Source organism: Ursus maritimus, unplaced genomic scaffold, assembly GCF_017311325.1.
Source record: "Ursus maritimus isolate PB19 unplaced genomic scaffold, ASM1731132v1 scaffold_5, whole genome shotgun sequence".
Lineage (NCBI taxonomy): Eukaryota > Metazoa > Chordata > Mammalia > Carnivora > Ursidae > Ursus > Ursus maritimus.
Window position 1 is genome coordinate 71,357,320 of NW_024426663.1, and position 14,699 is coordinate 71,372,018.

The 14,699-nt window shown below is 34.9% G+C and overlaps 1 protein-coding gene and 1 non-coding gene across 3 annotated transcripts in view; both read right to left on the bottom strand.

Moving 5' to 3' along the window:
- The window catches only part of DMXL1 (Dmx like 1), a 128,285-nt gene that overhangs the window by 13,784 nt on the left and 99,802 nt on the right, over positions 1 to 14,699 (bottom strand). For both annotated transcript variants that reach the window (XM_008699025.2, XM_008699024.2), the window contains 5 exons: positions 11,572 to 11,658; positions 8,490 to 8,611; positions 7,988 to 8,129; positions 3,614 to 3,674; positions 1,721 to 1,848 (listed from right to left, as the gene is read on the bottom strand). In XM_008699025.2, the coding sequence (XP_008697247.1) occupies positions 1,721 to 1,848; positions 3,614 to 3,674; positions 7,988 to 8,129; positions 8,490 to 8,611; positions 11,572 to 11,658 (540 nt within the window). The remainder of the gene's footprint in view (positions 1 to 1,720; positions 1,849 to 3,613; positions 3,675 to 7,987; positions 8,130 to 8,489; positions 8,612 to 11,571; positions 11,659 to 14,699) is intronic.
- Positions 1,210 to 1,316, bottom strand: LOC121100876. Its single transcript, XR_005832658.1, has one exon. It is a non-coding gene; the product is annotated as a U6 spliceosomal RNA (small nuclear RNA).

Genomic DNA, 14,699 nt, shown 5'->3' on the forward strand with positions numbered 1-14,699 from the left:
ACGAAGGGAAATAGCCTGCTAGGTGTTGTGCTGTTTGGCTCCATCATGCCTATGGTGAACGGACAACAAGTTGACTGCCTGTTAAATATACTTGGGCAGGTAATGAAGAATAGTTTTTTGTGCCTTAAAATAGTATATGTGGAAAGCTATAGTAAGTATTAAGTCTATAAAATAATTCACACTATAGAAGGTATTGAATGCCATGCTAAAGAATATAGGCTTCTAGATACAATGAGGGGCCTTGAAGGGCTCTTGAAAAGAACAATAATGTGATCTGCCTTAAAGTGTGGTTGCAGAACTATATTATTTGTTACAGAACTTTGTTGGAAACATGAAGGATGCATTAGAAAGGTAAGAGTGGAAGTACAGAGCCTAGCTAAGGAGCAATATAATATTGACAACCAAAGTAGAAAAGCAGGAGCACTAAACTATATGTAACACAGCTGAAATTACAGTAGAACTGTAAAAGCTTCTAGATTAAGTCCCCTCAATTACCCCTTAAAGGGCAAAGAATGTTGCCAGTTGGTATTAAGAAACTATGTGCTCTCAAAAGTTTGTTTCAAAGCTACATGAAAAATTACCATTGACTTTAGCGAAATGGTAACACAGCCAAGTGATAAATGTGGCAGGCAGTAAATGTGCAGCATACCAAGATACAAACAACACATGAGGAGAGCTGAAGGTTTGGAAATCGAAAGAAAAGGAAAGGCAAGATGGACCATCTGTGAGGGCCTGTGTCTTTTTAGTGAAGCACAGCTCTGCAGACAAAGAGCAGGCTGATTTCCCTTGTAATTGTTGTTAAAGTGATAGTGAAACTGGGGGGTGGGGAGGGTAGAGGCAGTCTGAGGAAAATAGGATTATGGGAAGTGAAGATAGTAAGGGATATTCTACAGCAGAGTTGAAAAACCGTTTTTTAAAGGGTCATATAGTAAATATTTTAGGCTTGCTGTCTATAAAGTCCTTGCTTTCCTGAACTCTGTTGTTGTAGTGGAAAAGTAATTATAGAAAACAAATAATGAGTGAGGTAGCTGTGTTCTAATAAAACTTTATTTACAAATAAAATGTAGCTAGGCCATGCTTTGTTGATGCCCTGTTCTAGAATAGTCCTCAGAAGTTTAATGTGGGTACAAATCACAAAAGTATCTGGGTAAAATGCAGATGGTGACTCAGCAGGTCTGCAGTAGAGTTAATAATCAGCATTTTTTTTTTTTTAATATGGAACACTTCACAAATTTGTGTGTCATCCTTGCGCAGGGGCCATGCTAATCTTTTCTGTATCATTCCAATTTTAGTATACGTGCTGCTGAACTGAGCACGATAATCTGCATTTTTAATAACCTCCCAGATTTTACTTGCTACTTGACCATGCTTTCAGTAGGTTTCAGAGGACAAAGAAAGTAGAAGTATTTAATAAAAAATGTGTAATATAGGGAGGTCCTATAATCATTTGGTCCTTAATCATCATTTAAGTGAATTTCAATGGACACATATACACACATATACACACACAACACGCATACACATACACAAAATGTCATTCCAGGAAGAACGAAATGAATATAAGTGTTTTTTGAAGAGACTTTTATAAAAAAAGAACTCATATAGATTAATACTTTATCATTAGCTCACTGAGCTGTTCTCTTCAGAAACACAGACTAGTAACATTTATAAACTTCCAACATAATCAAACCATATTCCCATTTATATTTTTATATACTACCTTATTTCCTTGGTAGTTAAATCTCATTCTTGTAATTCTTGAATTGCCACCAGATCGAAAACAGGTTATTTGTTGAGAATGGCCCCATTCAAACATTCTGACACTTCCATCTTGAGCTCCTGTCAGATCTGCATTATAAAGGGTAAAAATTGCAAATTTATTGCAGTAATCTTTGTAAGGTTTATTTTTGAATCCAAGTGAAAACCTTTATGAAAGAAACACCTTTGAAATGAATCATAGTCAATTTACATGAACTTACCTTTGTTATGAAATTTCACTTATTTTTAATCTTAAAAACAGTTTTATGATGTACTTTCCTTTGACTAAGAATATACACTCACACTACACAACAGAAGGAATTAAATCAGACCTCTGTAAATTTTATTTCCTTCTGAAATTATCTCAATGATGTTTTAATACCTTTTAATAAATACCTTGTATAATAGCCAGTTAACAAATTCCTGGGTAAACTAAAGAGCCAATTCTTATCAGTCCTACTATTAATGTTTGAACTTACACATTTTCTCTGGAAAAGAAAAAAAAAGACTGTAGAAAGTCTTGAATGTCATGCATGGTAAAGAAAAAATTACTTCTAATAGTTATTCTGATTGACTAGATAGCTCAAATGTGTTATATGTTTCACCAAGGAATATGAACAAGCTAAATAATTATTAATTCATCGTTTTGCCATTTACTAATTTTGTGATACTAGGAACCTTATTTAATCTCCCTGAGCCCATTTCAAATTGTCCTGTAAAAGGGGAGTAATGATATGTAAGTTAATGGACAGCTATGAGAAGTAAATGAGATAATCCATATAAATCATTTAGAAATAGGCTTAACATGGACAACTCAATTTATGTTAAGTATAATTATCAGTAGTAATGTGGTATTCAATGTAGTAAAAACACTGATTAATTTTTACAATAATTTTTACATTATTTCACACCTTTAGCATAAGCAATAGAAGTTACTCTCTTCATTTTAAATATATGGTTCTCTTGAACCCTTCTGGATGTTGGTATGTAAGTTTGATAACAGCTGCTTGTAAGTACTTAGGACAGTGAAGTAGATAAGAACACTGGTTTTGTCAAATATATTTTACCAGAATATCTCTCATTATAAAAGTAGTATAATTTTTTATATGTTACAAAATTGAAGGAACATGAATATTTTTTAATAGGCACTGCACTTATTACTGCGCAGTAGGACAACTTGATGACAGGCACAACTTAAAAATCATATTAAAAAAAACTTGAATACTGAGATGCCAATAAGAATACTGATTCCAACCCACAAGTGTTTTTAAAGTTGCCTTTATTGTTTTTTTCTCTGCTTCAATATGTCAAATAAATTCCCCATTAGTGAAGTTCTTTGTTAAAGCAGAAAAACTTTTGAGATTCCCAGGAATACTAACTGAAAATAATATATCCTGCCTGAGAGTGTAAGAACTTACTAATAACCACTTTTCTATGCCTACTATTAGTGTGTCTGATAAAAGGCAAACGGACAAAATATTAATAAAATACAAAGTGACTATGATGAGGCAATAAATGACCAAGATATGGTTCTGATCTATGTAATAAAAGATGGGAATGATCCCACTGTTAAAACAGTAATTATGACTGTAACTCACAATTGTGTAAAGAGCCCAGAAATGTTCAAAAATAAAATGTTCTAATTTAGAAATATGCAGTCAACATAGTAAAGATTTATGGCATCAAGTTAGCCTTCTCTATTAATTCAAGAAAATTTCTTTTTCTATTGCTATCCAATTTTGAAGATTTTATTTGCTAGCAGACATTTTCTACAAAAAAAGTAAAATAGTTGACTACCTTTCAATTGACCCTGCTTTAAATTCCTTAGAACACTGGTTAATTATTATCAACTTACAGTAAGGAAGAGTCGGATGAGAAGTCATTCTTCTGACATTATTAATGGCTTTCTTAATCATCTGTTAACAAAGAAAAATCATTCTTCTATAGTTACAATAAAAAGTAGTATTAAAAATACAAATTATGACAGGAAATTCAAATAACATTTATTTATTTATTTATTTATTTATTTATTTATTTATTTNACTACCATTGTGGATGCTAAAAATACTGAACGTAATAACAAATTAAATTTAATAGCTCAGCTCTCTTACATTTAAGTGTATATACATTTTCTGCATCATTGACTAAGCTCTAAGAACAAATTCACCTTGAGAATTTAGTCTTACCTCCTTTCTTGCCAATTCTTTTCTGATCCCATTAATTTTATTGGAATAATCCTGAATAGTATAAGGTTAAAAAGACAGGCAGAAGCATGTGAAAAAAAAAAAAAAGAGGTAAACAGAAAATTGTATAAATTTTTAATTGATAGTGTGGAACTGTTTATTTATCCATTTTTAAATCATGTTTTGAATGATTTAGGTAGCCTGTCAAATAAGAAGATGTGCAATTAAAGAGATAATAGAACCATTCCTATTTATACAGCACCATAACTACAATTATATGTTATCCTAAGTTTGTAGCATCAGTGTTGAGTAGATTTTTTGTTGTTGTTCTTGTGGATTTTAAATTGTCCATTAGACTAAAGTTGTGAGTAAAGTGGGGATTGGGTAGGGAGGAAGAGAGCAGGCCAGCAGAAGTGGTGAAAGACAGAACCACTGAAAGATGGTTATGGTTGTAATTTTACTGCAAAACAGCAGAAATTGGTCATAACGAGTATTCTTTTTTGCTAGAATTAATAATTCAGTAAAGCAATAGAATTAAGAAAACATTTCATTAATTTTCCACACACACACAAAATGAAAACCTGCTGAATGTTACTTCTGTTTAGCAAACTTGATGGTGAAATCTCATGTTCCTTTTAATTAAAGAAATACCTAAATATTCCTATTCTTTTACTTTTCTTTCTGACTAAAGTTATCAAAGTAAAACCATAAGCAAAACAATACATAAACACAGGTTTAATAAAATTTCTAAGAGCATATGCAGAACATTATAAAGGAAAGAAATCATAATTAATTTTAGAAGATCCTTATAAAAAAGAATCACCTGATTATACTCGTGGTCTTTTTCTTGAGGACGGAGTAGGACCAATTAGACTAATTACGCTAACAAATCACAATGATGCCCTCTAAAAAGAGGTCCTTCTAAGATGTAGATAGAAAGGAAATGCCATCCTAACAAGAATGACAAAGGTGAATTTCTGTATTATAATGCTTTGAAGTAAAAACAAGTATTTTCTGAGCACTGACTATATGCTAAACGCCATTCTAGTTAGAGACATCAGTGTCTAAGGCAGTTATGATAATCTCTCACAGAGTTTACATTAGAGAGTACATTAAAAAAGGCAAATAGTGAACAAATAACTTCAAAATTGATAGAGGCCATTAAATATGTTAAAATGGGGGATAATATAACATACAGAGTGACTACAGGTACAGTTGGAAGGGACAGACAGATGCCTTCACTAGGGAAGCAAGGGAAATCTCTGGGAACAGGATATCTGAATGGTAAAAGAAAAAAAGAACATTTGAAGCAGAAAGTAAGGCAAAGGCTCTAACAGGGCAATGAGCTTGATGTTTTCAAGAGACAGAGAGCCACTGTAATTAGAGCAAAGTGAATCAGGTACCAAATGAACAGAGATGAGGATGCAGAGGTTGGCGGGGGGTTAATCACAGAGGACAGAGGACCATAGAGGCCACCTTAAGGACTTGTTTTTTTTTAAAGTTATACTAGGAAATCCGAAAGTTTTAAACACCAGAGTGACAACCTAAATGATGCTTTAGAAAAGAGCAACTCTGTAAGAGGGATCCCCTTTCTCCACATCCTCTCCAACATTTGTTGTTTCTTGCCTTGTCAATTTTTGCCATTCTAACTGGCGTAAGGTGATATCTCAATGTGGTTTTGATTTGAATTTCCCTGATGGCTAATGATTTTGAACATTTTTTCATGTGTCTATTAGCCAACTGTATGTCTTCATTGGAAAAACAGTGTGGAGGTGCCTTAAAAAGTTAAAAATAGAGCTACCCTATGATCTAGCAATTGCACTACTGGGTATTTATCCCAAAGATACAGACGTAGTGAAGAGAAGGGTCATATGCACCCCAATGTTCATAGCAGCATTGTCCACAATAGCTAAATCATGGAAGGAGCTGAGATGCCCTTCAACAGATGACTGGATTAAGAAGATGTGGTCCATATATACAATGGAATATTATTCAGCCATCAAAAAGAACAATTACCCAACATTTGCAGCAACATGGATGGGACTGGAGGAGATTATGCTAAGTGAAATACGTGAAGCAGAGAAAGACAATTATCATATGGTTTCACTCATTAAGAAATAGCAGGACGATCAGTAGGAGAAGGAAGGGAAAAATGAAGGGGGGGTAAACAGAAGGGGGAATGAACCATGAGAGACTATGGACTCTGGGAAACAAACTGAGGGCTTCGGGGGGGGGAGGGGCGGGGATTAGAATAGGCCAGTGATGGGTATTAAGGAGGGCACATATTGCATGGTGCACTGGGTGATATACGCAAATAATGAATCATGGAACACTACATCAAAAACTAAGGATGTACTGTATGGTGACTAACATAATATAATAAAAAATTATTATTAAAAAAAAAAAAGAGCAACTCTGGCCGCTGTACCCAGAACACAGGGAGCAAGTGTGAAAGCAGAGAGACCAGCAAGGTATCTGTTACAGGAAGAAGTGCATTGTATTCTCCGAAATTGGAGTTGGAAAAACTGCCTATTATTCCTTTTTATATATTTTGTATATTCTCTTTAAGTTCCCTATAAAAGATGATAATATCAGTAGGTTTTATAAGTGAATTTTAATGTATCTGTCAGTTGGAAAAAAATGAACTATAAATAACCAAGATAGTTCACTTAAATAATTACTAGATTGCTTTTAAAACTCTTCAAGACTTCAAACACTCCTACCTGAAATCAGTGAACTAAGAGGAATGGAAGGCTTTAATATAAGCTCTACCAAAAATCTGAGATAATGACCCAAGTTAAATCACTAGACTTTTCTGGATCTTAAGCTTCATCTGAAAAATGATAAGGAGGAGTTATAACAGCTATCTCAACAGATATCTCAAAGCATAATAAGGTTATATGAGCAAAAGAGGGACTATATTAATATAAAATACTATCAGGTATTATTAAGGACGATTAAGCAGTTACTTAAATAACTACCCTTACTAATTAGTTTAAAAAAAAAATTGGTCTATGTGTTGTGGGGGATGGGGAGGCCAAGGAAAGAATTCTACAGGAATTAGGAAACTGAAAATAACCACACTACCTGAAAGTCACTGAAAGAATTACTGGTTCTGGTTTCTCTGACTCTATGTATCATTAAGTATTAATAAAAGAATCTCACTGAGGGATAAACATGGATCACATCTTAATCAGGGTTCAAGAAGATCCTCAGACAAAATATAAACAAATGAGTGTGGTATATTCCAATGAAACTTTACTTATAGATAACGAAATCTGAATTTCATATAACTTTCATGTGTCACAAAATACCATTCTTCTTTTGACTTTTTTTTTCTACCACTGAAAAATGTAAATGCTATTCTCAAGCATGTTTATACAAATACAGTTTCACCCACAGACCATAGCTTGCTGATGCCTGATTTGTACCAGTAAGTTCCAAATAATTACTTAAAATACAGCTCTTTGTATCTTAAATTATTTAAAATAATTTCATTATCTTTTTCATATGAAAACATATTCTTCACAATCTAAATTTATAATTTCCACCAAGTATGACTTACTAAAAAGTTAAGAATTTTTTAAAAATATGTTTAAATCATCCTTTATCTATTAAACTAGAGGGGGTAAAAGGGACTTTTTTTTTTTTAAAGATTTTATTTATTTATTTGACAGAGAGAGACAACGAGAGAGGGAACACAACCAGGGGGAGTGGGAGAGGGAGAAGCAGGCTTCCCGCTGAGCAGGGAGCCCGATGAGGGGCTCAATCCCAGGACCCTGGGATCATGACCTGAGCAGAAGGCAGACGCTTAACAACTGAGCCACCCAGGCACCCGGTAAAAGGGACATTTAAACACAATATTTTTACTTTGTGTGGGTGTTTTTTTTTTTTTTTAAAGTAGGCTCCATGCCCAGCATGGAACCCAATGCAGGACCTGAACTCATGACCCTGAGATCAAGGCCTGAACTGAAATCAAGAGTCAGAAGCTTAGCCGACTGAGCCCCCCAGAAGCCCCTATCCCCAGTATGCTGAACTCTACCTACCACAGATGCTCCTCTGCCAGTCTGCGTGCTGCCGAGCCACGGCATGTTGATTGGAGTGCCGGGATTGCTATGTGTGTATGGGGTTGTACCCTGCACAGCTGTTAAATCATCACGAGCATGTATAACCAAGAAATCTTCTGATCTACAAAAGAATGTCAACTGGAATGAAAGCAACCCATCAGTTCTTCATTTCGTCTTTTATACCTGAAAGCACTAATATATGCGTTTGTATTTCCCTCTAAAATTTTCTTCAGCTCTTAACTCTTAACTCATAGATAGTAACTTTGTATGTGAACAATTGCAGATCTCTCACTTTACTCTCTTCTAATCCTCAATTCTTTTCTTTAAGGGGCCTGCCACCCTTTTTTTTACTCTATCATCTCAGCATCCACTACACTTACGATCTAGGAATATTCCTCTAAAAGTCTTTTGAAAGTTATAGTTCTGTGGATATCATCATTTTTAACAGTGTTACTGAATTAAAAACAACGTATAAAAGTACCCTTTGGTTTCCATTTCAGCATCATCATCTACCCAAGTATAGATCTGTGTAGCCAGAATTCCAGAAACATCCAGTTCTTGAACATCATGGCTTGAAGCAATTGCTATGCAGTTTCTATTTGCCTGAAAAACAAATCATATCATAACTTTTAAATAAAAAAAGCACAATATGTATATGAGCTACTTTTAAAAATGGAAACTACAAAATAGCCCCTAGAAACTTTAAGATACAGAAAAGACAGCATTTTCACAAATGAATACTTAAAATTAATTTTAATAATTAAATCTTGAAAGTAATAATTATCAGCTTGAGCTTGGAGATATGTTTATGTTCTAAGAATTCAAGACCATCTAACAGAAAGCCTCCTCTAAATGGTAATGCATATACCACTTTATTTCTTCTCCCAGCACTCTCTCTCCAGTCTGCTAGTATGGTACAATTTCCCTCAGGTTTGCACAGTTCCAAAATGTGGAGGGAGGTGCTGGACAGAAGCTCTAGAAGATAGAAAAAGGTGAGGGAGATAAGTAACATCAAACTAAAGAAATAGTAGTACATATTCAAATAAGATAGTATCACTTTCACCTACAGCTTTTTTTTTTTTTTAAGATTTTATTTATTTATTTGACAGAGATAGAGACAGCCAGCGAGAGAGGGAACACAAGCAGGGGGAGTGGGAGAGGAAGAAGCAGGCTCGTAGCGGAGGAGCCTGATGTGGGGCTCGATCCCATAACGCCGGGATCACGCCCTGAGCCGAAGGCAGACGCTTAACCGCTGTGCCACCCAGGCGCCCCTCACCTACAGCTTTTCAGCCTTGAACAAGAAAGACAGGATTTGGAAAAGGGTCACAACGGAAAGGTATAGGGGTAGAAAAAGAGTGGGGAAAGTATGTCAGGATAAATCATAAATTAAAAGTTGTTTACATTAGGGGCACCTGAGCAGCGCAGTCGGTGAAGTGTCTGACTCTTAGTTTCAGCTCAGGTTGTGATCTCAGGGTTGTGAGATCAAGGCTCAATGCAGAGTGTGTTAAGGTTTCTCCCTCTCAGGCGCTGAGATGGCTCAGTTGGTTAAGCATCTGCCTTCGGCTCAGGTCATGATCCCAGCATCCCGGGATCGAGTCCCACATGGGGCTCCCTGCTTAGTGGGGAGTCTGCTTCTCCCTCTGCCCTTCACCCTGTTTGTGTTCTCTCTTGCTTTTTCTCTTAAATAAATAAAATCTTAAAAAAAAAAAGTTTCTCTTTCCCTCTGCCCTCTCCTCCACCCCCACGCTCTCTGTCTCTAACCCTCTTTAAAATAAATAAATCTTTAACAAAAAAAGAGTTGGTCAGATTAAAAGACATAAAATTTTAAACATCTATGAACTGAAAATGTACATCTCTAAAAGAGAAAATAAAATGATGACAGCAAAGAGAAAATAGTATTAACATTTCCATTATGTAAAATGCTAATACAAACTGAAACAAAAAAATGAATACCCCAGACATAAATGGAAAAAGGATGTAACAAGACTGCTCAGAGATAATTCTCCACAGGTCTCTCTGTTTCTGAATGTCCAATGAGTGACTTACTGCTATTTGTTCTGCAGAATGGCTATATACCTACAGTGTCTCCTGCCAGATCAAAGGGCAGGTATACTTAATGTCCATGAGAGGAGATTTAGGTTCCCTAAACTCAGTGCTCCCTTCCTATAATGCAATCTGCTCTGTGTGCAGTTATCATGTGGCCCCCTCCCTGCCACATAAAGGCTGATATTCTGGATACTGCTTCTGCTGTTAGTAATAAACTGTCTTTTGTCTCTGGTCCAGGAGTCTTGTGTCTTCTTACAGCATCCATTAAACTGAGCAAGATAACTTGTTAGCTTGAATGCAGGAAAAATCTCAGACCTTTCAGAGTTCTTAACACAAATAATTCACAACTAAACAAATAGGAAAAAGTTCAATCTCATCATTAAAATAATACAATTTAAAGCAAAAGGTATTACTTCTCATCTACAAATTTAGCACGAATGTAAAACAATAATCAACCCAGAGAAATAAAAATTAAACACGTACACTCTTCTTGCACAGTGAACAACAGATTTTATATAATATGTGAATGACTGTTCATTACTAGTTACTTACATATATCCAAAAAGGAAAAGAAAAAGAAGAGAGTTTGTTTTATAGCACAGAATATTTAAAATATTTTTTTCAAGGGAAGGAAGATACTTGTTGGGCGTAGACAATAATTTTGTATTTGTATCTGACATATATATACCATATTGCACAGATAATACAACAGGAGAATTGCCTGGTTAAGGGGCTGATTCCAAACCTGCCTGTCTTCAACAGAACTAGTCACTGTTCAGGGCTGTGTATAAGAGGGAAATGAGACAAAGGACATAGGGAAAAATGAGGACAGAAGGATAAAGGAACTATCCAGGAGAAATCAAAGAAAAGAAAGACATATCATAGGAAGATGGAGAACCAACTGGTGAAATGGTTACTGAATGCATACCGCCATAGAGTATTTATCTAAATAATATTTAAAAATTATTTTAAAATTAGGAATATGTGAAAAAGGAGATATACATACTTAAGTGTACATATGTATTTGTGTGTGTGTGTGCACGTGCGCGCACGCAAATGAAACTATGCAGCAAGGCATTTAGACAGAAGGAGAAAATGATTAAGATAAATTGGACTTTGGACGACTGTATATCTAAGGCTACCCCTTCTTTAAGGGGCATACAGACAGTTTTAAGGAATATGTTGAGTAGAAGACTAAGGAATGTAAAGGAAAAACTAGTTAGGCAGCTACTGTAGCTTTAAGTCAATGAGTGAGAATTTCTGTAAGTCATATAAAAGCTTGAATTTGATCTAATATTAATAATCACATTCAACATATTCATATAAGGAAAATAAAAAACCGTTTTTTGGATTAAATGCTATAGTGTGTTGTATGAAGTAATTTATTCAGATTGCAATTTAAGGCAGGGGGAATTAGCTTTGGGAAAGAGAAATACTAATACTGCATAAATTGACAAAACAGGAGACATTCTTCAACAATGAATAATCATCAAAGAATAAAAAGTCTGTGCACTTACTTTATTAACAGCAAAGGCAGTAATGATGTCAGATTCCTTGTGAATAATCCTTGCTTTACCTCCAGGATATCCCAAGTCTGCTTCTATCTAAATGGAAGGAAAGAAAACAGAAAAATACAGTGATTTTAGTCACAGAAAAAATAGTATATGCCAATCTGTCATTTAATACTTGCATTAATTAAGAAACTTTTTAGACATTTCCTAGCCAAACGTACTATTTTACATGCTCATTGTCCCTAAAACAAAACTTATTTGACCAGGGAAATTAAAATTTTTTCCAGCTTGCCCTTCCATATATAAAAAGACAGTTGATACAACATACAACTTCATTAATTGCTTATGTTCCCAATAAATTAACACAAATGAATTAACTTTAAAGGATCAAGATATTCTAATTATTTAAAAAAGATTTATCATATTTCTTAGCATTACAGCCCTTGGAAAATATTTTATAAATATTGGAAGGCCAAAAGGTAAATGTTTTTAGGTTTTGCACACCAAAGAGGATCATTGTTGCATATTAATCGTTTTTTTTAAACAACCTTTTAAAAATATAAGGACCATTCTTGGTTTACTGCCTATAGAAGAACAGGTCAAATATGGCCAGCCGAATATAGTTTACAGACTCCTAGTCTAAAACAACTTTTAATTTATAAAAACAAAAAAACAAAGACAAAAAACCAATCTGAAACCCTGAAAGGCATAGTAATTTGCCCAGGTCAGTAGTCATTTTAATAGATGAATAAATCATAACTCAATATACTTTAGATGAGGGAAATATATCAACCTTCTTCTTACCCCAGAGAAGGTATATACAAGGCCTTTGACTGCAGAAGAGAATACTGTATAAAATCAACATTTACTAAAATAAACAGGTAAAAGGAGGGGGCAATTATTAAGAGTTAGAAATGTTAATGTAGGATATTGTTTCATCTTATTTTACTGCCTAACCTTCAATCTTTACAACGAATTAGTATAAAATAGTTCACAAATCATTCTGAAGTACAGACGTTATTAATCTGACATAACAATGTAACAAACTTGAGGCATGTGGCTAGCTAAGTCAGTAGAGCACGCAGCTCTTGGTCTCAGGGTTGGGAGGTTGAGCAGCACATAGGGTGTAGAGATTACTTAAAAATAAAATCTTCAAAAAAAAAAAAAGAGAATATAACAAATACAATTCCTGCAAAGTTCAGATAAAAACATCACCAATGCCTGTCTATTGTTTGACCAACAGAAGTGAGTTAGCACGATTTTTTTTAAAATGGCAAATAAGAAGCCTGTTGAATAGCAAAGTTGAGACTTAAAAACCCAAACAATCCTATGCAAACAAAACTCATGGTCACTGAATATAAAGATGCCAAATATATTCTAATCTAAAATACAATCTGATAACAAACAAACGAATTTCAGTGCTTGCCAAACATTGTGGTTGATTTCAGGGTCAACTTCTTTTCTAAGGAAACTCTTACCTCTGGCTACAAGAGGCCCATCAAAGGTATATAATGTATAAATCAAATTCTGTAATTTTATGACAAAATCCCAACTCAGTCACCTATCTGCCTGCTTTCTAAAGCATACTAAGTGTCCACTACTGGATTTTGAAGCAACTGGAAAGACAGACAACAAATGATATTTGCAGGCCACAGAGGAGTATGTTATTTGCTGGTAATGGGTAGGTGGGGAGAAAAATATTCATTTTACCTGCAGAGCTTTTTCAAATTTTACATTTATGGGGAAGAAAGATTCAATAGGCATAAACTTCAAAAAAGTCTCTTCAATGTGAAAATACATTCCAGTCCTCTCATAACCTAGATTTAATAAAACATTCTTAATACTGTGGCCCCAAGATCATCTGCATGAGAATCAGCTGGAGAGAGGGGAAAAGAATGGTGTTTAGCATCTCAAAAGCTTATGCATATTTAATTCTGAGAACAATGGCAAGTGGTAGGAAATGAGCTTGGAGACCAGGCAGGATTCAGCTTGCAGAGGGCCTCAAAAGCCTTAATAGAGTTCAGATTTTATTTTAAAGCAAGGAAGCCAGTGCAGGGTTTAGATGATTCTGGATGTTGTGAGGCAAAGTATACAGGGTGTGAGAATGGCTGCTAAATCAGTTATGAGGCTACCTCAGCAGCTACAGGGAGAGGTAAAGGGGGATTTGATTAGGGTCCTAGCAATGATGGTAGTGATGAGTGGTTGGAATTAGGATAAATTTTGCTAATGGACTGAAATTACAGTAGGAGCAAAAGAGAAAAAGCAAGGATAACTCCTAGATTTCAGTCCCGATAACTGGGTGAGTGAAGGTACCATTTAAAGAGACAAAGGTGAAGAAAAAGTAGGGATTTAGATTAAGATTAGGAGAAGAAAGAAAATTCTGTGTTTAGACATTCAGGGCAATGTAGCTATTAGATTAATAAGGCAAGTCCAGGGTTCAGGAAATGAATGGGCTAGAGAGAATTGATTTAAGAGTTATTTAAGAGCTAGCTGTGGATGAGAGTTAAACCATGAGATAACCCAAAGAGAAAAGTAAAGACAGAGAAAAGTTTAGAGAAATAAGTCCTGAGACACCCAACGTTTCCAAGAAAGGAAAAAGATAAGCCAATTCAAGATGGAAGTAATCTGGGGAAAGAAATAACTGACAGAATAAATCGATAGAACAGGGAACATTCTGACAGAACAGGAAACATAGTCCAACTATGAATACTTAATCATCAAATATGTTACAGAAACCAAGTGAAGCAAGTTTCAAGAAGGTGACTGTGGTCAACAGTATCAAAGGACACTGAAAAACTGAATTAAAGGAAGACAGAACTGACTACTGAATTTAGCATCCTGGAAGTCAAGGGTGAGTGACTTTGACTAGTAAAATTTCAGGGGAGTGGGCTGGAGATAACACTTAACTAGATTAGAGATACATGTGATAGCGGTGAATAGGGAGGGAAGTCCATTGGGGAAGATGCACAGGGGCATTCAACTGAATCGATGATGTTTTATTTCTTAAAGTGGGTGGTTCCTCCACAGGGTTTCTGCAACATTACTCTTTAAATCTTCTTTGAGGATTTTATAGGTGATTTTATAAATGAATTTTTCTAGATAGGGGATTACAGAAATGGGGGAGTAGAACGATT